Source organism: Cyprinus carpio, chromosome A22, assembly GCF_018340385.1.
Source record: "Cyprinus carpio isolate SPL01 chromosome A22, ASM1834038v1, whole genome shotgun sequence".
Taxonomy (NCBI): domain Eukaryota; kingdom Metazoa; phylum Chordata; class Actinopteri; order Cypriniformes; family Cyprinidae; genus Cyprinus; species Cyprinus carpio.
Window position 1 is genome coordinate 9029338 of NC_056593.1, and position 27325 is coordinate 9056662.

The 27325-nt window shown below is 36.0% G+C and overlaps 2 protein-coding genes across 2 annotated transcripts; one reads left to right on the top strand and one right to left on the bottom strand.

Annotated features, from left to right (window-relative positions):
- Positions 1–73: 73 nt before the first annotated feature.
- On the bottom strand, positions 74–5411 carry LOC109046687 (pleckstrin homology domain-containing family B member 2-like). The gene is made up of 8 exons (XM_042711771.1): positions 5303–5411; positions 4959–5014; positions 3222–3374; positions 2915–3017; positions 2792–2831; positions 2575–2661; positions 1293–1410; positions 74–1223 (listed from the first exon to the last, which is right to left on the bottom strand). Exons 2-8 carry the CDS (start codon positions 4993–4995, stop codon positions 1090–1092), a joined length of 672 nt encoding a protein of 223 aa, XP_042567705.1. The 5' UTR covers positions 4996–5014; positions 5303–5411; the 3' UTR covers positions 74–1089.
- Positions 5412–9223: 3812 nt separating this feature from the next.
- LOC109046689 (uncharacterized protein KIAA1614-like) lies at positions 9224–26122 on the top strand. Its single transcript, XM_019064468.2, has 10 exons — positions 9224–9593; positions 12535–13461; positions 15084–15153; positions 16664–16804; positions 18788–19968; positions 21022–21169; positions 21904–22162; positions 22316–22440; positions 24023–24195; positions 24274–26122. The coding sequence occupies exons 2-10, from the start codon at positions 12570–12572 to the stop codon at positions 24465–24467; spliced, it is 3183 nt and encodes a 1060-aa protein (XP_018920013.2). The 5' UTR covers positions 9224–9593; positions 12535–12569; the 3' UTR covers positions 24468–26122.
- Positions 26123–27325: the final 1203 nt, after the last annotated feature.

A 27325-nucleotide genomic window follows, 5' to 3' on the forward strand; every position in this document is an offset into this window, starting at 1 on the left:
TACAGTTTCTTTTTTTATGTAATGTTGCAGTGTTTCTTATACTGAAACTAAATGAGTGAACTGACCCAAAGAATCACAGGACATCTTATTTTAATAGTTTAGAAATAACACACCCGTGATTATGTGGGTATATATTAACAAGTAAATTATTTTCTTGAGGTTCAAACAGCAAAGCAATAAAGAAAAGCACATTAGAAATAAGCATCAAATATGAAAAATGTCATTTTCTGAATCACTGCTCCATTAAACTTTAAAAACAATGGACTCGAGTTAAACTAAACCACGGCCTGAAATCCACTGATACATCATGTATACATTAAACAATTATGATTATTATCTCTTATATACTCATGGTTAAACATGTTATGTAAAACACAACAAAGTCAAAGTACAGTAAATCCAACCGATCACATCGATCCCACTTTTCCCTGAAGTTTCCCTAATCGCATCCCATCACAAACATTGTGAATAATAATTGTGCTAGTTCTCAAGAGAAAAAAAACACACACACACACACACACACACACACACACACAAATAGGAATCAAGACAAAATCAATCACATTTTTCAAAGTAAATAAATCTCAAAGAAAGTGTCACTCCACAAAAACGGGAAGAATACACACTTGATAACACTGAGTTATAAATAAACACGATGAATTAAATGAAGGCCGCCACAAAATACAAAGGCAAAGAAAGGAAAAACTGTTGAGATCAAGGCCTGTGTCATCATTAGTATAAATACAACCCATTTTTATACTCCACAACAGACACTTTGTGTTTCTAAACAGCAGCTGATTTTTAAACCTCACTGATTATCCTTATCTTAATACTAGCCGCCAATATTTTAGTGTATATCTTTGTATGCTACAGATTAAATTTGTAAAGCAAACGCATTTGTTTGTGCCTAATCCAAATTATATAAGCTTTGGTACAAAGACAAATACAGAAAAGTAAACGATTATTTCCCAGCCCGGCTACAATATCAGACCTACGAATTACGAGGTGTAAAGGGAAAGTTAAAACAACACGGGAAAGGTTTTCTGCACTGTAGGTCAGGTGGGGTTGGGCTGGGTTCACAAAAACACATTAGAATACGGAAAACAGGGAGCCGAGGGCCAATCCGGTCGCAGCACCAGCCAACATCCCCAGAGCAACGTCACCTGTGTCGTCACGGCGACGCTCCTGCACTATGACATGGTTGACGCCGGGTGCGTATCCCCCTAATGGAAACAAATAACAAATGTCAATCAAACTACATGAAAGTCAAATATCAAGCAACTTCCTGTTACCTTGATAAAGATACGGGTAGGCAACTGCATACTGCTGCCCATCTGCTGAGTAGACCATCTGTGTGGCATAAGGCGGAGGATGAGGAACATAACCGCCATATCCATCAGGACAGAAAACCTAGATGAAAATTAGAAAGAAATTAGGGGTGCATGATTTATCAGTATCAGGTATCATTTTTTAATTGGTATAAATATATTGATTTACAGTTTTTTTTTTCTTGATGCACATTACATTTAAAATGTAGATTTTTTTTTTTTTTAATTTTGATAAAATATAATTTATGTACACTCATTTTGACTAATTTATTTTTTATTAAATTAAATTATTTGTTTTATGATTTAAATTATTGTAATATAATTTATGTAAATGTAATAAAAAAAAATTATATTCTTTGTTTCAAAGTATTTAATTTTTAAATATTGCATGCTCATTACCCCTATTTTTAGATTTCAATTATTTATGTTTTTATTTGTTTAAATGCATTTTTATTTTATTTTAATAATTATAAAATTTTTATACATTGTTTACTATTATATTATTATTTTTCATTAACAATTTAATTTATTTATTTATAATATATTTGCTTTAGTTTTTCCTTATATGTAGTTACATTTTATATTATGCTTAATAATTATAAAAGTTAACAAATTTTTTTTTTTAAATTACATTATAACATGATTCAGAATATTTTACATTTTAATTGTGCATGCTCATTGTTTTTCTATTCTACTTATAAATTATATATATATGTGTGTGTGCATGTGTATAAATATTTACACATAAAATTTATTTTATAATTTTAATTTAAATTAAAAATACACTTTCATACTTAAATATACCATAGATTTTTTGTAATGTAACTTATAACATATGTCACAAATTTTAAAACAAATAATAAATTATAATTAATTTAGATTCAATAGCACAGAATTATAATTTCAGCCATAACATAACATTGGGAAACAATCTACATTAGTGTCCCGTTTTCGTCAGCTGAACTAGTTTAACCTGAAACCATCATTTCAAGCAGTGTTTTATTGGGATTTCGATAAAATTCTTTTTATGGGAGCCAATATACTTTCAAGCATTGCTTGTAAATGTAATCCAACCTCAATTGTTCTTCCTGGTAAAACAAGTTTATGATCAAACAGAAACGACAAAGTCAACATCTAAAAAGAGCTTTAAAACACAAGCAACAACATAAGCTGGATATCCACGTAAAATTTTTTTTTTTTTTTCTGTAGTAATTTTGATACATTCATTTTCCTTTAAGTATATTACCTGTGGAGTTGGGTTTAACTCAGAATAGGGTGGAGGAGCTGATGCTACACTGTCCTCGGCAAAACCAACCTGAGGATGCTGCACCATCTACAAAACACACCAACTCATGTCAGCAAATGCCTCTGTAACGCTTCTGAAATCAGTTCCAGAAGCTGCGCTACTGGAAAGTTTAAATGTGAATGTGTTTTCAGACTCAAACTGCATTTGTGTAACTCACAGTGTTGAGTCTAGCATCCTGGAGAGCCATGGTCCAAGCCCTTTGGGAAAATACATTGAGTTAGCATCAAAAAATCTAATCTTGAAGCACACATTGTGAATATTAATAACAAATCTGACTCACAAAGCATCGTCTGCACTGTCTGCGCAGATGCTGATGACCCGACCGTCCCGGCAGACAATCTGCAGGAGGGAGTCTTTGCTCTTGCCTTCAGGCGGCATGAGATCTGGAAATAAATAATGGAGGATGAAGAACAACAACACATGGAGATTTTCAAGTTACTTACTATTCACTTTTTCATCCTCTCTTTGTCCAACGACTTAGAAAGACCTGTCAAGTACTACATCAAAGTTGAAGTTATTGCATCTTCCACGTTTCAAAAGCAGAAGGAAAGACAGCGGATGAAGACTAAAGTGCGCATCACTCCCACCTCTACACGCGTTGGCGTTGCGGATGTTAATGCAGTCCACCTTCATGTGGATTTCGTCCTCCATGTCCCGCCGCTGCTGGTCATCGTAGAAGACCAGACGTCCATCTGACCAGAGGTCAAACCAGTTCCTCTTCCAGCGCCGCAAGATGGTGCCTGATAGATGACAAGATTAGATTTTAGAATTACATTTTAATTACTTTTTATAATGATAACATTTTTCAGCCATGTTTTACTTACTTTTCATAATCAAAACAATAAAAACTATATCATAAAATAATTGCATTATAAAATGTATCAACTTTATTTATATTCTTCATATTACAAATGTATAATAAATTGATTAAATTCTTTAAAAAAGCTGCTTGTAAATGTAATCTGACCTCTATAGTTTAATCAAGTTTAACCTGTTAACTGTCGGTTCCACTTTTTGAGCATAGACGTGAACATGACTTTTCCAGCTTAAACTGTTATAAATTTTGAATGCTTTGGTCAACAGACTTAAGGTTGGTCTCTTTTTAAAGCAGACACTTGGCAGATTATTGTAGATGTGAAAAAAGTTATAAAGATTCTATAACAAAAACTTTATGGAAGTTGAAGTTTATGAAAATATATATATTTTTTTTTAAATATTTATATATTATATAAAATATATATTTTACAAAACATGTTTTACTCTAAAACTGCTAGAAAATCAAAACCAAAATTCTGAACAAGTTATGTTCCAAATTTGAGGTTTATATCTCAAAAAAATCAGCTTTCAGTGAGATTTTGTTTGGGTGTAATACCAAGCCTTTCCACTAGATGACCATCAAACCCCATTAGTAACCATTTAAGGGCCCCTTCATTTCCATAAATGGTTTATGTGACCTGAAACATGTTTTTCCATACTTTTCTCAATATTTAAGAAGTAGACATCACAATCAGAAGTATTAAGGGTCAGTATGACAGTATTTTATTCCACTTCAACCTCAAAAAACACATAAAAGACATGCTACAAGAACCCTGGACTTGCATTATAGTTCACAGCGCATCAAAAAAGGATAATCTATTGTTTTTTCTATATATTCAAAACACTTATAGACATTTTTTTTTCTCAAAAAATACAACGGTTGTTATCTTATGAACACTCTCCATGAAAATGAATAAAGATTTTTTACAGATTTTTCATGATTTCATCTATGCATCACTATTTCAATTCTCTGACTCTTGATGTGTACTTTCCTTGCATGTCAATAAATTACAGTTGCTCTGTAAATCTTTTCAAAAATTGGTCACCAAATATCAAAACTACAGTCTTTAAGCTTTCCAATGATACATAGTTTGTCAAGATTACTTTAGGGTCAGACTAAGATATTACTGTTTAAAACATGTAATGGCATGACATTTAACAGGTCAAGCAAACAGAAATAATGAAGTCATCATCTAAAAAGAGCTTTTAAACGCTTAAGACAAACAGATACAGCCAGATAGTCAGCTCACTAGGTTCTGACACACAAAGTTCAGCTGTATTTCTGCTGTATTGAATAAAAACTATAAGCAAAACTGAAAAGTTTTTCAATTCAACCTCCAAGCTAAATATTTCGCATCCTTGATGTATATTTCAGAGGCTTTAAATTATAAAAGTGCTATTTAAACTTTCATAAGGATTAGAAAAAACGTCATATAATGCGTAGGAAAGCCCAAAATAACTAAAACGAAGGATTTTAAGGTCCTAAATATGGAGTAATAAACACTCACTTTGTCTGTGCAGCCATCCGCTCTTCACAAACGCCATTCTCCGATAAACTCTCTACCTAAACAAACAAAAACAATTCACTTAAAGCCTATCAATACAATATGGAATATTAAACTGAGCGCATATGCATGTAGATTGCCTCTTTTTTTCTAAATACAGTTTAGCTGTTGAACTTATCCGCCTGTCAGTTTCAGAGTTAGCTTGCGCTCGCGGCGCCGTTGTGCTAAAATCGACGACAAACCGACGAAATAAGCATCCAGAAACATCCCATAACAACTAAAAACATGTTTGAACACTATACTTGTCATATGTTGCCATGTTAAATGGATTAAATGAGTGAATCTACCCTCTTTCGCAGTGTTGACGTCTGAAGTGCGTGCGACTAGCTGAGTGACATCATCATCAGCGGCGGCGGCAGCATCATTCTCCTCCTCTCCTCTCAGCTGATGCCTCGTGCCACCCTATCAGATGATCAACAACGACTTTTATTAACTATTGATGAGCTATTATAGTACAGAGCGTTTTTAGGACAAATCATTCACATATTTAACAAGTAGGGGCCAAAACAGGCAGTTCAGTGAAATTAATCTTCATTCTTATTTTAGGTGCTTTTTACTCTATTTCAGAGTGTTTCCAAAGTGAATACTGTAAAAAAAAAAAAAAGTTCCAGGAGTAATATATATTAAAATATTGTTTTAATATATTATTGATCATATAATATAATGATATTATGATGATATTAATATAATGAGAAAGGAGATTATATATCCTGAAAATAAACAGTATTATGTAGCCTATATAAAATTTCATATACAAATGTATTATGTTTTATAAAATATTATACTACATATTTTTTTCATTTTGTTATTTTTATATAATTTTTCTTAACGTAATCATTTAAATGTATTTTTCTTTTTCAATACATTTCACAACCTTTTTCTGTATATATATATATATATATATATATATATATATATATATATATATATATATAAATTTATAATATATATAAATGTTATGACACATTTTATTAAACATTTTAATATAATGTGTCATAATTTTCAACACACACATACACACATATAATTTTTATCATATATTATTTAAATTATATTACATTGTATTATTTTATACTTAAATTATATATATAAATAAAACATTTCACAATTTTTTCTTAACAATTTTTTTTTTATTCCTCATAATGTAACTTTTTTTTCCTGTACATATACTTTAGTGACAAATACAATTTTACATGGGAGTCATTAAAAGTATTGCTTTACTGATTTCTTTTAAAATGACAATATTTGCATGACTAGCATTAAGATTAGAACACTATATCATATTTAATAACATTTCATAATTTTCCTTCAAGTTATTCATTATTCTTCTGTATAGAAAAAAAAATAGAATTTTACGTGGAAGTCATTTTCTCTTACTGTACTTTGTCTTTACATAAATTTCATGTAAACACTGGAAACAGACAGATGTGATACAACATTTTATTGCTTCTTATCACTAGATGGAGCCATTTCACTAGGAATTGGGTGCATTTAATGTTCATGCAAAGGAAAATGTGCATTACTTGCACAAACCCATGTATAGATCTTTCTTTTAAATGAAGAGTAGCTTCCTTCATACGAAGTTCTGCGTTTGCATCTTCCAGTCATCATGTTCCTCCATCACACTGCATTTGCCTAAGCCTTATCCAGCTCAGTGTTTCCCCCAGGGACCTTTCCCACTGACAAAGTGAATGAGGGTCAAAACCAAATGATACTGAATCATCAAACCCTAAACCCCTCATTTATGCAGTTTCTGAAGTAGGATTACATTAGAGCTCTTCAAATATGCATTTACACCAGCGAACCGAAACACAAACCACTTTGAGATCCAGTTTAGCGTTCAGAGGCTCAATGTTATGATAATATGGTGCAACATTACCTACAGCAACACTTCTTTAAATGGACTGTTCTGAGAACAGCCAGCAGATCTAATCCGACTGTAACCTGTAGACAGTGTCCACTTCCACAGCTGGGATCAGAGCAGGTGACGTCACGAGGCGGTTGGCACAGCTGAGCTCGTTCCAGTGCTGGTTGAAATAATCTCATCCGAGCCTCATTCACTCATACTGGGGAGGCTTGTGGGGGCCAGACTGAAGTGATTTACCCAACAATGTCTCGCCATGCAGCGGTTGGTTGTTGCAGATTTTGTTTAGTTTTAATCTTTGGGCAGATTAACTGACCGAACCAATTGTGTGCCTCCATGGGACTAATGTGTGGGGAGAACTTGTGAAATGTGAGTCCCTGCAAACTTCAGGAGAATATATTGCTCTGGAGGAAGTATAATAAATGTATTTGCTCTTTTGATTTTTTTTTCTTTTCTGAATATTATGATGGTCAGTTATGCACATGACAGTGACTGACAGGTAAGTGTCACAGAAGTTTACATTAGCATGTATTAAGTGAATTTTTGTTTTTACAGTATTCTGTAGATCTGCAAAATGTAGAGTTTGTAATAAATCAGATATAAACCGAAATAAAAAAACAGATTAATTTTTTTTATTATATTATGATTAAAAATGATTTAAAATGTATATATATATATATATTCAAATTAACTATTAAATATACAATACATAATTTATATTTCATAATATTCATATAATATACTTAATTAAAATGTGTTATTGCAAACTATTTTATACTATTTTACATTGATAATTTTTAATTGTTTACATTTGACAAAAAATTTACAAAATATAATAAAATAAAATAATACATGTATTTATTTATATATAACTATATATCATTTATTTCTATTTTATATTATTTATAATTTATTAGGCTATTTATATTATACACTATATTACTATTTATATTTTAGATAAAATACTTAAAAATACTTTTAAAAATACTTTTTATATTATATTATATTATATTATATTATAAATTATATATTGATGTTAATACATAATCCATGTAACATTTAATATGTGTTTTAATTAGGGCTGTCAAATGATTAATCATGATTAATCACATCCAAAATAAAAGTTTTTTTACATAATAATATGTGTGCTACTTTTTATATTTATATGTATATAAATACACACACACATGCATGTATATATTTAAGAAGAATATGTTATGTTTTATATATTAAAAATATTTATATATAATATAAAATTAAGAATATAAATATATAATTGTATATACATGTAAATATAAATATCTAATTTATGGGGGTGTATTTATATATACATAATAAATATACCCTGTACACATACATATATTATGTAAACAAAACTTTTATTTTGGATGTGATTAATCGTGATTAATCATTTGACAGCCCTAGTTTTAATACATAATATTTATCTATTTTAAAACATTATAAACAATTTAAATGTGTTATTGCATATAAAACTATAACTATTTATTATTTATTTTATATCTATATTACATTATTCAAATAACTGACACTTCAAATTTAAATTACAAAAATTTTATTTAAATAAATAAATGAAATAGCTTGAAAGAAATGAGATGTAAAGGCCTTGTGTTCGTAGGTCATCAGTTGGCCTTGAGGCTCTCTTCAGCAGCTCTCCTCCTCTCTGCAGTTGTTAAACTGATTTGTATGTAATTACAAGGAGCGTGTGAATGTGAGAGGACGTTTGAAAACTCAGATAATGACTTTTGCTCAGAGCAGCAGCAGTGATTGAGCGTATCTGCTCAGATTACAGCTCCTTCTGGCTGCAGGCAGGGCTGGGTCTGTGTCAGAGGAATGCACAAAGAAGAAGGCCTATTCATTTTTTGTCTTGCAGTTTATGCGTCCTTGGACCCAACTGTGCATGAAGTTCAAGACCCACCCCAGTGCCCTCTCTGACAGCTGGCTTTGCTTCAGAACTGGCCTCAGATCAGGGATTCAAGCGCTTAGTGCAAGAAAAATAATCACGTATGAAGTCTGAGCGACTTCTATGGATGAGAAATCAAACTAGTTCTCTCAGCCTTAGTGTAACGGAGATGTCTAGGTTAATAAACATGAAGACGGGCACGAACCAGCGGGTGCGCGCTCACAATCAACAAAGGAAATTCCTTGGCAGCTGGAATAGGTGCCTGGAGACTCGCGAACTTCCTCTCCACCCAGAGTCAGGATTTAAAAATTCTTCCATCAATTTTCCACCCAAATTCAAGGATAGAATTACACCCCTCCCACTCGGGGGCGGAGCTACGCGGGCCGCTCCACCAATAGGAACGTTTCACAGGTCAGTTTTTCTCAAAGGTGGTCACGACTGTCTCCATAGCAACGTAGCGACCTCTCCACAGGTCGTTCACTTTTACAGTTTGGTCCTTCAGGAACGCGAGTGAAGTGAACGATGGCCAGTCTAGTCTGTTTAGTTGGCCAAATTTGAAGTGGGAGTGTGCCGAGCACACTTGAGCTGGCCAAAACAGCTGGAGGAAGAGAGAGAGGGCGAGGGCAGATTTTGGACGCTCAAAACTAAACTGAAAGCAAAGCAGAAACGAGAGCAAGATGGGATTTGACTGAGCGCTTGTGTTTTTGCTGACTCTTTGTAACCGAATATGATTATTAAAATGACTTTGTAAGTGCGCTGCTGTGGATTATAGACAGCAGAAGGACGAAGGGAGGTAAGCTGTTTGAAGAAGATATTTATTGGGGTTTCTGAATGACGTGTTTTGTCAGAATTACAGCTCTCGTGGTCTTTATGAGTTGTTTGTCCAGCTTTCATGGTCACCTGTGTGTGACTCATTGCATCCGGATGGTATTTTGTTTTCCTGACCCATTCTCCTGTTCGCTGCAGTGTTAAACAAATGTCAGATGAGAGAAGTGGTCCCGCGCGAGATGATTGTTTTCGTTCGTGGCCCGAAACGGTGACCCGCGTGTGTTTGGGGGTCACAGATAGCAGCAGACGGGATAAAACATGATGTGAGGGTGCAGAACTGTAGACACTGACCTGAGCTCAAAGTGAGACTTCAAGAAAGCATCAAGTACTTACTAATTCCTTTGAAATGATTTCATTTCCTGTAGTTTTCTCATAACCAACAGATTGCGCTGGAATAAAAACAGCACATGGAAAAATTGGAAATATTAGTTAAAGGCCTGAAAAAGTAATTGAAATTAAGTCTTTCTATACACTATTTGTTGGTATGCTTGACTCTTATGCTTGATTTAATGGGCTAGAACTCGCTATGTGAGCATATTTTTATTTATTCATTATATAGTCATGGAACTAATTCATGGAAACTTCTAAAGTAAATATTTCTGCATTCTATTTATTTGTATGCTTGACTCTAACAGGCATTTTATTGGCTAGAAATTGTTCTTTGATAGGATAACTATTTATTTATTTATAAAAAAAACTAATAGAAGAAAATCAGAGATCAGGGAAAATTATTTTTGATAATTATAATTAAGTTATTCGGCTAGAAATTGCTCTTTTGAGCATAATTAATTAATTTATTTTTAAAATTGAGGATTAGAATCATAGAAAGTTTTAAAGTAAATATTTCTACATGCTATTTACTTTTTATGCTTGACTCTAGTACTGTAGGTATTCAATTTGCTAGAATTGCTCTTTGTGAGCATAATAATTGTAAATATTATTTATATATGTTTATAATATATAAATAATATTTATTTATTTACATTTTTTAAAATCATGATCAGGATGTCTGGGAACCCTTACAATAATTTATTCTATACATTTTTGGCCCTCATTAATCCTCATGGAAGAGGAATAGGGCCAAGCAATAATATAAAAATAAAACCATCTCAAGATTAAACTCGTTAAATTTCAAGAAAAATGTCAAAATAAAATGATGAGGATAAACTCATAAAATTTTGAGAATAAAGTCATTGCGTTTTGTGAACAACAAAAAAATGTTACATTTTGAGTAAGAAATATATTGAGTTTATTCTCAACATTTTATTTTAACTTTTTTTTTTATCGAAAAACTTTTTAATCATGCATTATGCCTTTAATCTGGAGATTTTTTTTTTTATTTTTTTTTTTATTATTGCTAATCCCTAATCCTCTTACTCATTGGATGGTGTTTATCCAAAATATCTTTCTCTCTATAATATCTCAAATATAATATAATATCTCGTCATTGAACAACTAGATTTTGTTATAACTAGCAGCTTGAACTCTTTAATCATATTTGTGAAGGTTGATGTATGAAGTATGGCCTTCTTAATATTTGGGAAATGGTTTGTTAATATTTTAAAAACCTAACAAGTGATTAAGATTTTTCAATCTTGTAAGTCTGTTCAGACAGAATAACGTCTGTGTATCCAAGTGTGAAGTACCGGGAGGGTGTCCTAATTTAGAGAGGACCAATTAAATCAAATTAATCTCCCAGAGAAATCACTCGTTTGTGAACTTACCTCAGAGACAATTTGCTTGTCTATCCTGGTCTGTCATATGCTATGTGCACACCATAACCTAACTACACCACAGTGAGGTTTATTAAATAAAAGTTAAGAGCATTCAGATGTTAGTTTGATTACATTGTGCTTTGTTAAATGATGATTGGAGGTTTAAAAGCAGGATAGGGCTGTTAAGCCGAAAGCTAAAAGGGAGATAATGTGTCACCAAGCCCTGTATTATTCTCAGAACAGGTTAGTGTGCTGTTTTGGTTCCTGGTGAAACTATTTGTTCTACATCAGTGGCGTAAATGGTTAGTAGAGCAGATTAAACATTTTTTACACTAAAATATTCATTGATACTTTCCCTCAACCTTGGGAAAATCCAATTTCAATGCCACAATGACTTGCAGTTGTTTGTGACTAAAATATTTTTTTTATTCTGTGGTCAAGCTCTGGCCAAGGCTGTTTGTAAAGAATGAAAGATGCAAAAGTCTTTTTGTCAAAAAAATAAAAAATAAAATAAAGTGATATATCAAAGAATTCAGTTAAATGAATAATGTGCTTTCCACTGGTCTGAGGACAGTTAAAACCTCTGTGGTTACTAATGGCCTTAAAAAGAAAAATACAGCATTTCATGCAGTAAGTGATACTGAAGGCCTGTATTTCCCGCAATTCATTTTAAGTGTCACTCAAAAATGCCAAATCTATCACTAAATTCTATGCACTGTAAAACTCTTATTCTTAAGGAATATTTTTTTGTATTCTTTTTTAAATCATAAAAAAGGCATTGAGAAAAGATTTAGTTGAGAAGTGACACTGACTTGTTTTTTGTTCTTAAGTGTATTTTATTTGATTTTTTTCACATTTAAATGATAAACATGTTAAAACAAGAGCAAAGAGACCCTCTTTGAAAGCAAATTATAAATACATAACTTGAAGGTTTTTTTTCTTTCGGTCAGAACGCTGCAGATAAAAATAAAAGCTGCAGATTAAAATAAAGTTGAAACAGATCTGCAATTCATCATTTATTCAATCAATATGCAGTAAGAAAAAAATAAACTTGAATTATTAAATATACTTTCTCTGAAAACAAGTCTTAATATTTTATCCAATTTCTCCTGTGTGTACGATTATGAATAATCCACGCAGCTATTAGTGATTAGTGAATGAGACCTAACTCGTTTCTTTCCGTCCCCTCAGCCACCACAATGCTCCACTGACTCTCTGTTTCAACCATGGAGGATGCGGTAACCTCTGAGGATGCTGAACCCCTGCCTGCCGCCTCCCAAAACACTGACATCCACCTCAGGAAGCCAGAGGATGAGTGTCCTTCCAGCGGCAGCCTGGAGCCCAGCTCCCCGTCCTCGCCTTTCACTCAGCAAGCTCAAGGCCCTGCCGTATCAGCGCTGCAGTCCAAGGTCAAGGCTCTCTCTGAACGCAGAGTTGTCTGGAAAGAACCTGGAAGTAAGAACCAGGACAAACGAGTGGTTCCCGGGACCTTCATACTGGGATACGCCCTCACGGACGCTTGGGCCTCCAGCAGCAGTGATGAAGACGGGGAACCTCGCAAACCTCTGATGTTCCTTGCAGGAGACCACAAGCCTCAGGTAGAACTCAACTATGATCCTGTCTCTTCCGAAGCCTTGTTGGCAGTTCCACGCGGCCTTGGAGAAGGAGCAAGCCTGGAGAACCTCTCGAACGATGCTTGCGGTGCTCAAGACAATGCTTCTTCATCTAATAAATCATGGATGCCACCAAAGTGTTTCTGGAGGTCCATCAGACCAGAGATGCCGGTTCTAAATGGGAACGTTCCTGTGGGGAAAGATGGACCAAATGGAGGAACCTCTGGCCACAAAATGGGCCACAAGTTTTCAAGGGAACTGCAAAGGTCTGATAGCCTGGAGAGTCACCTACGCAGGTATAATCACGGTGAGGTGGGACAGTGTGGACTCTGGCGGGCTGACAGCTTGGAGAGCATGTGCAGCAGTGGAAGCTCGCTGTCCCTGGCCGAGAGGGTCGAGATGAACCGCGGCCTTCTCAAACAGATGCTGCAGAAAACCCAGAACAAAGACAAAGAACATGTGCCAGGACAGAGGATAGAGGACCCCACGCACATTGGCGGTAGAGGTAAGGAGATCCGGTGGGTAAATGACATGACACTAGTTTTTTTTGGAACTATTATTTTTCAAAAATCAGTTAACAATGCAATTCAGACATGAATTCAATGCATTTTGATTTGTTTTTTTTGGGGCGGATAAAAAAATTCTATGGTGGTATAACTGTTCTGATATAATGAAGAAAAAGCCTATGAAAAACTATGTAATTATTATTATTATTAATTTATTTTTGTTTTATTAAACACTTTTACTAAATCACTTATTAATCACTTTATTAATCACATTTTTTCTTTTATTTTTACCAAACTGATTGACTCTCATTACTTAATAAAAGTAACTGAAAAAATGTTTCTTACAAAAACAGAGTCACGCAAAAAAAAAAAAAGCAGAAAACAGGAAGTGACATCATAGAGGACCCCCGCAGAGCCTCATGACTATGTGTAAACTCTATTAAATTTGATCTTTTTATCTTTAAAGTTAGTCCAGGTTGTAGAATGTCATGTGGTGCAACTACCAAAAAAACTAATAATGTTTATATATATATATATATATATAACCTTGAAAATATATAATTTTAATTTATTATTTAATATTATTATTTTAATAACATAAAATAATGATTAAGATATGTAATTTATTGTTATCGGACACCACATGACAATTTTTGAGTAATTAAATCAAAACTTGTCTTGAAAATAATCTAAATGTTTTTCAAAATCATATGTAAACATGAACAAAAAAATACTTTTTATTTTGATAATTTATTTTAAACATAATGATTAAGGTTTGTATGTTTCTAACTGTTAAAGGTGGTGACACCACATGGCATGTTTAGAATAATTAAACTGATCTTCTCTTGAAAATGCTATAAAAACTGTATAAAATCTTATTCAAAATTATATTCATTAAAAATATATATAATAAAACACATTTTTAAGAACGTGGCATATGCGTTTCAAACTTGGCTTGAAATCGTTCATCTTGTTTCCGGAAGCTGAGATGTAATCGGCCTTATCTGATATAACAGAATGTACAATATAATGCGTAGCAGCGCTAATCCGAGGTGATCAGACAGGTGTTAAATGGCGTTAGCGCATGTCTGATGAGATGACATTGTCTCCTTTAGCACGTTTAAGGATTACACACAATGATCACACATGACCTCCCTAATGAAGCAGAGGTCATATAGACGAGAGAGCTGGATAATCCAGATATGAGGGGACAGAAGGATAAGAATGAGAATTACACTGATTAAAAACAACTCAGAGTAACATTGATAAAGGCTGTGAGATGGGAAAACAGAGACGGTGTGACGCTTCACACGTTCGCTTGTTTTTTTCTCACTTTTGAAGCACCAGATGTTGACACAAACATGATGACCTTGTCATGTCAAGTGAGATAAACAACTGGCTTTTAGTTGTCGGGCAAACACAGTTCACTCCACTTGAAGCAGATAATGCAATAGTGAAACTGTGGATGGCGTAGAGTATTGGTTATGGTGGTCAAAACAGGGAAAATGCATTAAAAAATTAAAATTAGTATATTTTATTGATTTATTTTATATACATTTTTAATATTAAGTCATAACCCTTGTAATCTACACCCTGAATGTCTTTGTATCTGTTTCCACAGGTATCTGTGGCTTGAATGACAGTGATTGGGATTCTGGGATTTCACTCCAAGGTAGTGAACACAGCCAAAGGTGGGCAGCACAGATTGATGCTCTCACATTAAACTCTTTCTCTCTCTCACACACACACACCATGTAGTCTATATTTAGCTTCTCACAGTGCTGATTAGAGATTTATTATTTTAGCTTTCAGGGACTCTCAAAAGTAGAGCTGCTTAATCATGTCCAAATGTTGAACATGCACAAAGTTGAATGTGAGCTCAAGAGAAAACAGCTGCTTTTCTTAAGCTAAGGAAACAGATCATATAATTCTGCCTCTCCTTTAAACTTCACCTAAGAGTTGTATAACAAAGGAAATAGCTGAGCTCTTTTCTCCAAACCAATAAAGATGCCACAAATTCTTTAAAAAAAAAACATGGGTCATTGCCAGGAAATTTGAGCCTGAACATTTCAGGAACATTATTTATTTAAAAATCTATATAAAAAATGAGATCACTGTCATTATGAGACACTTAAGAAACTATGTGGTCAAAAGAGGTTGAATGTGCTCATGTGGATATGTCAGAATGATTATTAATACATAACAGTGTCACAAGATAATAGTGTTGAAAACAAATTTTCAACATTATAGGGGAAAAATCATTAATGTAATCATATTTGAACTAACAAAAGCTAAATTTGTGTAGATTTTTTTTAGTTTCTTTTTTTTTAATTATTGTTTTTTTAACATTATACACTAAACAGAGCTGAAGTTATTAAATAATGAGTTTTAAAAATCCTTTGAAAAATGAAAAAAAGAATGTATTAATAAACAAACACAAATACACAAAAATGTTTTTTGCTTGGATGAAAAAAATAAATTAGTGAATTAGTGACTGACAGATAAGTATTAATTTTTAAATGTATTCCTATTATTTACATTGCACACTAAACAGATCTGAAGTGATTAAATAATGAGAGTTAAATTTATTTTTAATGATATTAGTAGAAAGTTTTAAATAACTAGTGTATCCATATTTGTGTTTGGATTTTAAAAAAAATTATGAATTAGCAACAGACTAATAATTTGAAGAAACAAACATCAATTTATTTAATTATTATTTTATTTTTTTCTTTCTTTTACATCGCAGACATAAACTTGGCTGAATTTTTTTTTTTAATATTTAAAAATATATTAAAAAATATATTTTACATTACATTATATATTTTACATTACACATTAATGAGAGTTAAACTTATTATTATGAGACTAAGTTTTATTTGAACAATATCAGTAGCAAATCCTGAGGTATAGCGGTTCCTGAAAACGACTCATGCATTCTTATTTATATTGATTTCATAAGAACTTTTAAGTCTTGATATTGCCATATTCCTGTTTTAGAGTAATATTATCCTTTGACCATGTAAACATATGCATGAGCCCATCTAGTGCATCATAATCAGGTACAAACCCCACACACACTCAACGTCTGTCAGCCTAATTAGTGATGACGGCCTGCTCCACTTAATCCCCCACTCTGCACAGGAGCTGACGTGTTTCTTTCTCTCTGTCTCTCTCTCTCTCTCTCCGGCCGGCCCACAGGGCCTTTGTGTTGGGCGACGACCTTCCGCTGAGCCCTCGCCACGAGCAGGCCAAACGACTGCTGGAAAGAGCGCGTATGAAGGCCCGGTCCAACCCTCTCAAAGCCGACCACACCATCCTACCCGTCCAGAGGGACAACCTGTAAGTTTTCCTGGTCTTTTTCTCTCTAGTCCTCACTTGTTGTGTTTTGTCTTTGGGGTTGGGGACGGGTTCTTGGGGTTTTGAGGCTTAGGCATCATGGGAAGAGAAGGTGTCTACATGGCTCTCTTCATATCAAAACAAGGAAACCTTTGCCTGCTCACTCTTGAGGATTTGTGAGGGGGTGTAGATCTTAAACTACATTATTTGGTGCTGGACTGAATAGTCTTTTACTCTCTTTGGAGACGGGCAGCTGATAAAAGGGAAGTGGGGGAGGGGGTTTGGCAAATCTCTTTTCAGAAAGCAACAGGTGCTGTTTTCTATTTCAGTCTGACCTTTTAATATAGCTTAAAGTATGGCATCATAAAGACATTTGTATGAAACCGATGTACAAGTATTGTAGAATATCTCTAGTATCAAATAAAACAAAGATGCCCATTCCGTGCTAGTAGTGAAACAGCTGGAGGCTAATGGTAGTCTGAATTTAAACTTCTGAACTTAGTATATTGGCGTCCTCCTCCAAATTCTTCTGTTATATAAGACAACCTGAATTATACAATGTGTACACACGGCTGGTGCCTCTAAATACCACTTCCCCGTCCAGTGCTCTGTAACGGTGGCCGAGAGCTCAACACGCAGCAACTTAAGAAAACACATGAAAATAAAAAAGCACTAGCAAATTAAGAAAACATCTTCATCAGTTTGACAACACATGTGCTGCAAATACTCAAAATACAACTATAATAACTTTTTTTTTTTTTTTTATTACAGTAAAACCATGGTTAATTTTCATAAGGGAAGTTGTAAAATAAGTTAGCCAGCTTATATACGTTTCACAATTTTTGTCATCTTATTTATGCTACTAATATATTTGGTTTATAATGTATATTGCTACTAAGGTATTTGGTTGTGTTGTGAGTATTTGCAGTGCATGTATTGTCAAGCTGATGAAGATGGTTTCCTAATTTGCAGGTGTTTTTTCTATTTGCATGTGTTTTTTAATTTGCAGCACGTTGAGCTCTCTCAGCCACCGTACTCTGTTCTCTACCTCAGCACTTTCACACAAAGACAGATGGGCGAGCTGCCCCAAAAGCCGGTCTCCTTGTTTGGTATGAAGACAGGCAGTGTGTACTGCATGGCAGCATCCGGAACAGATTAGGGCAATTTTAAACATCACAACAAAACCTGACATGCACTGAGAAAAAAAAATATATATAAAAAAATATATATATTTTAAATTTTTTAAAGTGAAATTAATAAAACAATATTTAATAAAAACAAACAAATGAAAAATGTATGTCTATATTCTGGCTTGGATTCAAAAAATGATTAGTGAATAAGTGACTGACAGATTAAAATTCTCCTTTTTCGATTTAAACGGGAGCTTTGATGAAACTGCTTTGCCGTCCTGCTTCACTACACCTGTCGTGTCTGCCAGCTGTTACTTTCCTTCTCCCTAATTCCCTCCCTGCCTTTCCCTTATGGGGAAACCAGCTCAGTGATGTTGAGTACACTGCTGTCAGCTTGCTTGGGTTAAACTTAACACTTAACTGCCTCTCTCGAGATTGACTGTTTAAGACAAACTCATGGCTGTATAAAATCCCATAGGTTTCAGAACACTGCACAAAGCTTAATGGGCATAAAAAGTCCCAGTGCACAATAATACACCTGTAGATTACTACCCCCGCACTTTTACATTTTAGCAAGCAGGGAATATTGAAAGGAACAAGTTTTGGTTTTCCCATGTTTAACAAAGAGCTGATGATATCGAAATGCCTGGCACGCTGAAGACGACCTTCCTTAAAGGAGTAAAAAAGCATGTCAGGAATGTGCACAGAGGAGCCAAAGCAGAGAGAAATTTTTGTCAGGAATTTGCCTATCCATACTGAGAGATAGTCTGCTGGTCACTTTGGCATGCATCTGTTTCTTTGTGTATCTAAGTGCTTAGGAATGCAACTTTTTTCATAAATGTGCATGTGTGAACAGGGAGCTGTTGTCCTGGGTTGGTGTACCCTTACACCAGGCTCCTCTTTCGGGGAAGGAAGGCGTGGCGGTGGTCTCCGGAAACCTTAGCGACTCATCTAGTGGTGACTCGGTGGGCGGAACCCGGCGGAGACACGGCCAGTCCCCTACCCGTGTGCGTTTCGAAGACGAATCGGAGAAGGACGCTGAGGTGCGCTATCTGGAGCGGCTACGCCAGCGGCGCAGGGCTGGAGAAAGAGCGCAGGGGCTCCTGGTGTCCAAACCCAACTTGTCGTCTTACATCAATGGACAGGCAGAGACGGGACATGGTTCAAGTGATCCAATATTCTGGAAGACAAAAGCCAAGAAGAGTTTGTTGAATGGCAAAAGTCCTGAGACAGCAAACAGGCAGTGCAACTCTTGTGGGACCTTTCTAAATGACCCCCATGGGCCTAGCTTAAACTCAAATAATCTGTCCTTACCTAATGGGGAAGTTGAAGGGAAGAAGATACCATGTTGGGTCGCTCCCACCCTTCCCAACCGGCTTGTTCGAATTGAACAGATTAAAGAGACATACATTGGGACGAGTCCCGCTATTGTCCACAGTGATGGAACGCACTGCAGTCCTGTGGATAAAATGAGCACTAGGGGAACAATCCAGAAGCTAAAGAAGAAGGTCCGGAAACAAGAGAGCAAGCAGGAACCCTTGTTCGTTAACGGCCTTAAAGTTCCAACACCTCCAGACTGCAACAGTGGAACTCAAATGTGTCTCTCGAATGGACTAGCATTGCCACTCAACCCCTATGCCCTGGATCCACTTGGACAGAGAATCCCAGCCACATGCAGCCCCACATCCAGCAAGGGACCTGTGGCACCTCCATTGCCCCCCAAAGGAGAACCATCCAGCTCCCACTTTCCTCAGCCAACCCCTCCGCCTCTCCAACCAAAAAAATCAGCCCTGAAATCCAGCTCAAAGAACCGCTGTAATGGTCAGCGGACCGTCATACTCATGTCTTCGCCAGAATACCACCTGGACTCCACAGAGGCGGGGGGCGCTGTGGAGAGCTGTCCTCAGGAACAGGCTTCCTCTGGATTGGGTTATTGGGAGGACAGATCTGCGATGGTCATCTCTGGTCCCACACTCAGGACGAGCCCAGTTCTGTGTGCTCGAAACTCACCCATACAAGGGGAAGAAAGGCTAACAGGTTAGTTTAACTACATAGGCTAATAGCAGTCGTCACCAAGCAGAAGGTTTATCCAAAGCAACTTATCACACACAAGCAATGTCCAAACTTGCTTCTGGAGGGTCAATGTCCTTCTGAGTTTAGCTCCAACTTGCCTTGAAGTTCAACACACCAGCCTGCCTGGAAGTTTCTAGCAAGCTTAAAAGACATTGATTAGCTGGTTCAGGTGTGTTTAATTGGGGTTAAAGCTAGACTCTGTAGGACAGTGGCCCTCCAGGAGCAGGATTAGACACCCCTGTAGTACACTTACAGAGATGCCTAGTTTAAGGGCACAATGGTGATTGCTATTTGACTCAAACCAGCAACATTCTGGTTGCTAGCACTGAGCTTTAGTCACTTAGCTAAAATGCGTTTTTCAGCAAGATAAACAATGGCACAATGCCTGCGAATTGTAAAGCACTACTAGCACTAGGTGCTATTGTGTTACACAAGTGTCCTATTTAATAGAACTTTCACAATTATTAATGCACATTTGAGCACACTGCAAAGGTAAAGTTAATATTTAGCACTGTGAAGGTTAGATTTTAAATGCACGCTTACGTAATCTAATCTAAAAATTAATCAAAGCTTTCCTCAGAATCAAGCGGCAATTCCAGGTAGACCTGTGAGTCCTGCACCGGTCAGCAAGGTGACACCTATGGGTGAGCACATGTAGGATCTCTTCATTGCATTCCTGTCCCACTGGGGATTGTCCAGATCTGCAGATCCACACTGTCCTGTCAGAGTAATCCCACAGTGAGCTAGTTGCTAGTGCGATCAGCAGCAACTCTCCACCAGTCTTTTTCCATCTCCTTCAATAATTTTCCATCTTGTGTGACGCTGGTTGGAAAAGCATTTTGACACTTACGTTTCAGTTACATAAAATGGCCCACTAATATTATATTGTTATGATTAACATATGAAAATCAAGATAATTATCTTTATCAAGATTCATCATGATATTTAACAATTTCCATAAGATGTTACATCCATTGTCCTATGATATGCATAGCCAAGCTTTCCATTCTTCCTTAGATGTGGACCAGCACCAGAGTACAGGACAGCTGGGATCTGATGCGACATCCAGCAGTGCTGAATCAACCCAGACTCGTCTCAGTGACGGACACGTCAGAGGGCCAATCAGACCAGTGCATCACAGGGCAACTAGCCCAAATTTTTCACAGTGAGTAAAGTGGGAAAGAGAGAGAGGGTGGAAATAATGACTATGCTATGTCCATACCCACAGCTTCCTCCCTTTACTGTAATCCCCCCTTTTTTGGTTAAGACTTTAACAAATCAGATCCTTTACTAAAATTTTGAATCCTTTCTCAGAACAATGTAATTTCCGGGGCCACAATCATATGGAATGCTTTGGCACTTAAGGCTCAAAGTAGGTCAGGGGAGATGTGGCCAGGCTTCCTTATGACTAGATGTTTGTCTACTACAACACTGCCACCTACTGACTGAGATTCACAATTGCATAAACATTTATACAAAGTCAAAATTGTAGTGTATATATATATATATATATATATATATATATATATATATATATATATATATATATATATATATATATATATTGCTTTTATACAGACATCACAAAATCAAAATTGCGCCTTAAAAAAAAAAGGAAATGAAAAAAAGGAAAAAACAAACTAATAATATAAGCCAAAAAGGAGACCAAACAAAAACCTTTTTGTCAGTGGGATTTGTTTTTTCTATTATTATTAATTTATTAACTATTATAAACCATGTTTTCTTAATAATTAGTAAAAATAATTATTTATTTAAAAAAAATAAGACATCCCAAACCATGTAATATTGTCAATGTGGAGATTAAAATTACAAAAAATATAAAATAAAAAAATAAAAAACATACTGAAATAACCTGTTATGACTTACCCTGTTTTTCAGAGCAGGCATGGATGCAGAGCAGCGAGAGGGTCGACCCAAACTCTCCTTGCGGCGGTTCTTCTCTGCCATGGGGCTGAACAGCGTGGGGTTGCTGGGAAAAGGACGATCCGGCAGCATGGATCAGCTCAGCTTGCACCCCAAACCCAACTCAAACCCAAACCAAAATGCTCGGCCGACCTCACCCTCCACCTCCCCCAACCCCACACACAGCCAACACCACCAGCTGAAGAAAGCCCCCTCACTGCAGTCTATACGTCTGGTTAGCATCTATAGAATAATAATCAACCTTCAGATGTCCCTCAAATTCAAAACTATAATTTGAATTTGAAAATACAGTTACATGGATGTGTCAGTATGTTACTTTTTAAAATTTCAAGAGAGCAGCGCTGACTGTGTCATTTCTCACCACTAGGGGTCTCCGTTTCTCCAGTTGAGGAGATCTTCATCGGCTCAAAACCTCCAAATCCCCAGAAAGCAAACAGACCGTTCCTCTGCATACACTCCAGGAGAACAGCCCTGTAGTCCTGTATTAACCAGGTACAGGAGTAACACAACTTACAAATGATGCATCACTTCAAATTACACCAAACAATATAATATAATATAATATAATATAATATAATATAATATAATATAATATGATTCAATGATACTTCCATGATTTCAGGCACCATCATGATAATATAACATATGGTTGCAATATATATATTGTATATATATATACTGTACTATGGTAACGCCAACACCACAGTAATATTATTTAAGTATTATTTCATACACATGCACACCACTTGATCTCAATAAATCTGCCTGTTTACCTCTTTGTAACATTTTAGTGTTATGAACAATGGCAATTTGAAGCATGACATGTTCTGTGGAGCAGCTGTCGTGTTGTGCAAGGGGATAAGCATTTTCCATTGACTGGGTCAGCAGCAGCAGCAATAAAAAGAGACAGAGAAGGAGGGAGGGAGGGAAGATAAAAATAGAGGTGTGTGTATCTGCCAAAGAAAGACATGGAATGCAGGGAATGATCACTCGTCTGATTGCTGCTGCTATATTCAGCCTCTTGTGTGTGTTACTAGACGCTGCCCCTTAAGCATGTGTGTTTGGGTTGCTCACAGTGTCAGATAATGTGTTTGTCGCCGGTGTTGTGATTTGATAGGTCCTGTGAGTGCGTGTGGTGTTTATGAGTGTGTGAATGTGTGTCTGAGTAAAGGAGAGCTAGCCAGAGAGGAATTCCAGCCCCAGTGACTGGAGAAGAGCTGCAGCTTACATCAGCCTTCTCGAGAGCCAGTAAGAAAGCAGAGAGATGTGCTATAATTGGCTGTTCGCTTGGATCTGACACAGAGATGAAAAGACAAGCTGAAATACAAGGAGCAAACACTGCAGCCTGTAAATAGTCTGGGGACTAACATTATTAGACAGGCTTCTATGAAAAAATGTCACACTTGAAAAAATACAATTCTGTACAATAATAAATATTAAGCTGTATTTATATTATTATATTATATTATTCTCTTTTTTTGGTAAAAAAATAAATCATGTCATAAGGACCTTTCATAATATAATATTATAATTATTATATTACATATTATTAAATATATATTATACATATGTATGTATTTATTTATTTTGGACATGGTTCAGTGATATTTTTTTGATTGTGAAACCATGGTTTTCTTTGCAATACCTGGGAATGCCATTCAAATACTACCATGGTATATGGCCCAGTGTGTCTGTTTATATAATTTTATTTTAAAATGGTATCTTATATATATTTATAATATAATAAGATATCATTTAATAAATACATTTTAATAATTTTAAAATATATCCACCTAGTAACCACACAATACATCCTAGAAACTGCATAGCAATACATTAAAAATATTTTTCAACAGCTCTGGCCTAGTGGTAGAAACTTTCGCAGTTAAGAACCATTTACAAATTTAAAAGAAAACAATAAAAAATAAAAATAGAACTGCTTAAATGAACATACGTCAAAATAATATATGATAATTAGTAAATAATAAGTAACTCACCATATAATCTGGCACTAAAATAGTTCTGTTGCACTTTTGTGGTCTTTCTAAGTAGATAAATCTGTGTGTGTTTTTAGGGGTCTTCAGCGTGCCTTGAGTGTAGAGGACGTGGGGCGGCCCAGTGCGGTGCGTCCGGTGGGACGCGTGGCTCAGGCCTTCCCTGATGGCACCATCCTGCTGGAGCTCTCCAGACCCCTCAACGGCCCCTTCGGCTTTCTCATCTCCCGAGGGAAAGGCAGGCCAGACTCAGGTGAGTGACCCCCGCTCTCGTTTTCATGCACTTCTGACATTGTCAGAAAGTTTAAGACTAACTGGCTCTATGTTTAAGGGGTGTACGTTGAAGAAATGGGGGACAGCAATATGGAGAAACTCTACGCGGGGCTGCTCGGGGTCGGGGACGAGATATTAGAAGTGAACGGTGAGAAGGTGGCGGGACTCAGTCTGGACCTGGTGACACGTTTAATGACTCAAAACAGCACAGCTTCAATCCGTGTACTACGACGTAGATGCTTACAGCGCTAACTGAATTCAAGACTGTACCAGAACCACGTTTTGTTCCAGTCAGCATAAATGAAAACTGTAAAAAAAAAAAAAGCATCAGAAATAAAGTCAGGGATGAGTTAGTGAAAACGGCAGTATTACGTTTTACTGACCTTTGGAGTTTTATCACAATGATCACACAATGGTCCATATTAAAGGGATAGTCACCAAAAATGTCATTTTTTTGGGTGAATTCATCCTTGAAGCCACTGTTATGGCTAAAGGCCTGTTCACACCAAAAACAATAACAGCTGATGAATGACAAAAAACATTGGCAGCCAATCAGAGTTAATTCTGCTTTAAACAGTTCCAGCATTTAAAGAGGCAGATGACAAAACTGCAGTGCTTGTTTTAAACAGATTTGTTATTGCACGTTGCTGTGGATCCTAATTTAGTTCTGTCATGACAACTTTCAGAGAGTTTAGCATGGTAATATACATGAAAATGTTAATGTGTTTAGTCTTGGCGGAATGGATCTGCTATGCTACTGCTGTGACGGAGCGAGTACAGAGACTTGCTACTGCCAATACATCCACAGATGTGCTGCTGTGAGCATGTAGGAAATACTGCTGCTGCACATATATAAAACAACCCCATACATAATAACATACATGAAATTACCCTATACAGAGCTATACAGGTGGAGCTGGGGAAGGGGGAGGGTTTCTGAAGCGTTCAAAGAAACCAATCAGCTGCGACATGTGAATAATCATGTGATTATATCTTAGAACCTACCGGCCTGCGCCATCTGGAGTTTCATGACAGAACTTTGCATTTATCATTACAGTTAATGCTGTAGTTACTGTTTTTGGTGTGAATGGGACTTAGTTTACAGTGGTACCTTGAAAAAAAATACGCTAATGAAGGTGTGGTCACATTAGCAAACTTTCAGTGAAAAACAGGCACACTGTCCATTGTAAATAGTGTAGAAATGAAGCCCCGCTCCAACAGAAATCACTTTCAAACCAATCAACTTTCTGTTGGTCTGTGTGGAGATTTGCATGACCAACTTGAAGATGACCCAAATCTATGTGGGAACTTTTTTTTCGTGCACGGTCCAATTGAAATGACTGGCAAACAGCATTAAATGTGACCACACCCTGAGTCACATTCAATTTTTTTTTTTTGCCAGAATGGTACTACCGCTACAACACAATATTATTATTGTAGTACAGTCTGCAGTGTGTATGAAGGACAAGGATATTTCATGTACTGAATGTTAAACTCAAGTGTTATTGCAATGAAGGATAGTGTAAATGTGTTTGCTAAAAAGACCAATGAACAAAAATGTTTATCTATCTTCTGAACATTTTGTTTCATCCAAATCCTCTGCTGTTTTTGTATTCGGTTTCATGCTGCTGACAAGTAAACAGATCTATATTGTACACGGTCAGGCTGAGTGCACACGCTGCAGTCGCATTGATCATCAGCTCTAAATGCTCTTTAGTAAACTGATTGGATATTTCTCCATGAGCCAGCACATTGTTCTGCCTCTACAGTGCAGTCCGACACTATTAGCGTGCTGTCTTGAAGGATATCAGTATTACGGTACGTGCAACGCAAAAAGCTACCAACCTAATGTATTTTGTTACATTTATTTATATGTGTTACTATGTAATAAAACAACTGGCTTTTGAGGGACGGCTTGTTATTTTTTCCTTCATATTTTGTTAGTATTTTAGTAAGACCAAGAATACAGTGAAATACAGTTAAGAGAATTAAATTACTTTTTGCAATTGTTTGTGGTCATCAACATTATTCTACAAATCTTGTGGATTCAGAATAATACTGAATTCAAATTTTCTCAAAATTTTCCTTTATAGGGATAGTTCATTTACTCACCCTCAAGTTGTTACAAACATGTATGAGTTTCTTTCTTCCACTGAACACAAAAGAAGATATTCTGAAGAATTTTGGAAACCAAACATTTGATGGTAGCCATGCACTTCCATGGTTTTTTATTTTTCCATACTATGGAATTTAATGGCTACCATCAGCATGAGGGTGAGTAAATAATGACATAATTTTTATTTTCGGGTGATGTTTAAACTTTAAACTGCATCTCTAGACTACCCTGCATCTCGCATTTTTGAGCGCAATTGACAATAGAAGGCGATGAGCCTTAAACTGTAAGCTGATGAGTTGATTTATCTATTTTTATATGCCTTTGGTCTTAGAGCTTTTTAGACTAATGCCAAGGCTTTTTAGGTCACGTTGAATCTGTGATCTCTTACCCAGTTTATTTGCTGGTTTCCATGGCTGCAAAACACTGTTTTCCGTTCTCTGGCAACCTGGCGTGTTGAGATACTATTGGTTAAACTGACAGTGGGTTGAGTCACAGACCAAAACAAAAACAGGCATTCTGACAGGTCCCAAAAAACAGGTCCTGTGTGTGGGTGGCTGAGAATTCAATTCTCAACCCCACACACACAGGACCTCAAACCAACCACACCCAATGCTAAAACTCCCTTCTTCTCCTTCTGTCCCCTCACTTAGGCAGAAGTATCAAAACTTCTCCTCTCCAACCATCCTACAACATGCCCTCTAGACCCAGTCCCCTCACACTTTCTCCAAGCAATCTCTCCTACACTCTTACCAGCACTCACACACATCATCAACACATCTCTTCTCACAGGCACCTTCCCCAATGGATTCAAGCAGGCTCGGGTAACCCCACTGCCCAAAAAACTGTCAAAACCCCAGTGTCTTCCCTCTCATCACTGGGCATCTCAGGGAGTCCACTTCGCTGGTTTGAATCCTATCTCACAGGTAGGTCTTTCAGGGTTGCTTTGGGAGGGGAGGTATCCAAAGCACATCAACTGGTCATTGGGGTTCCTCAG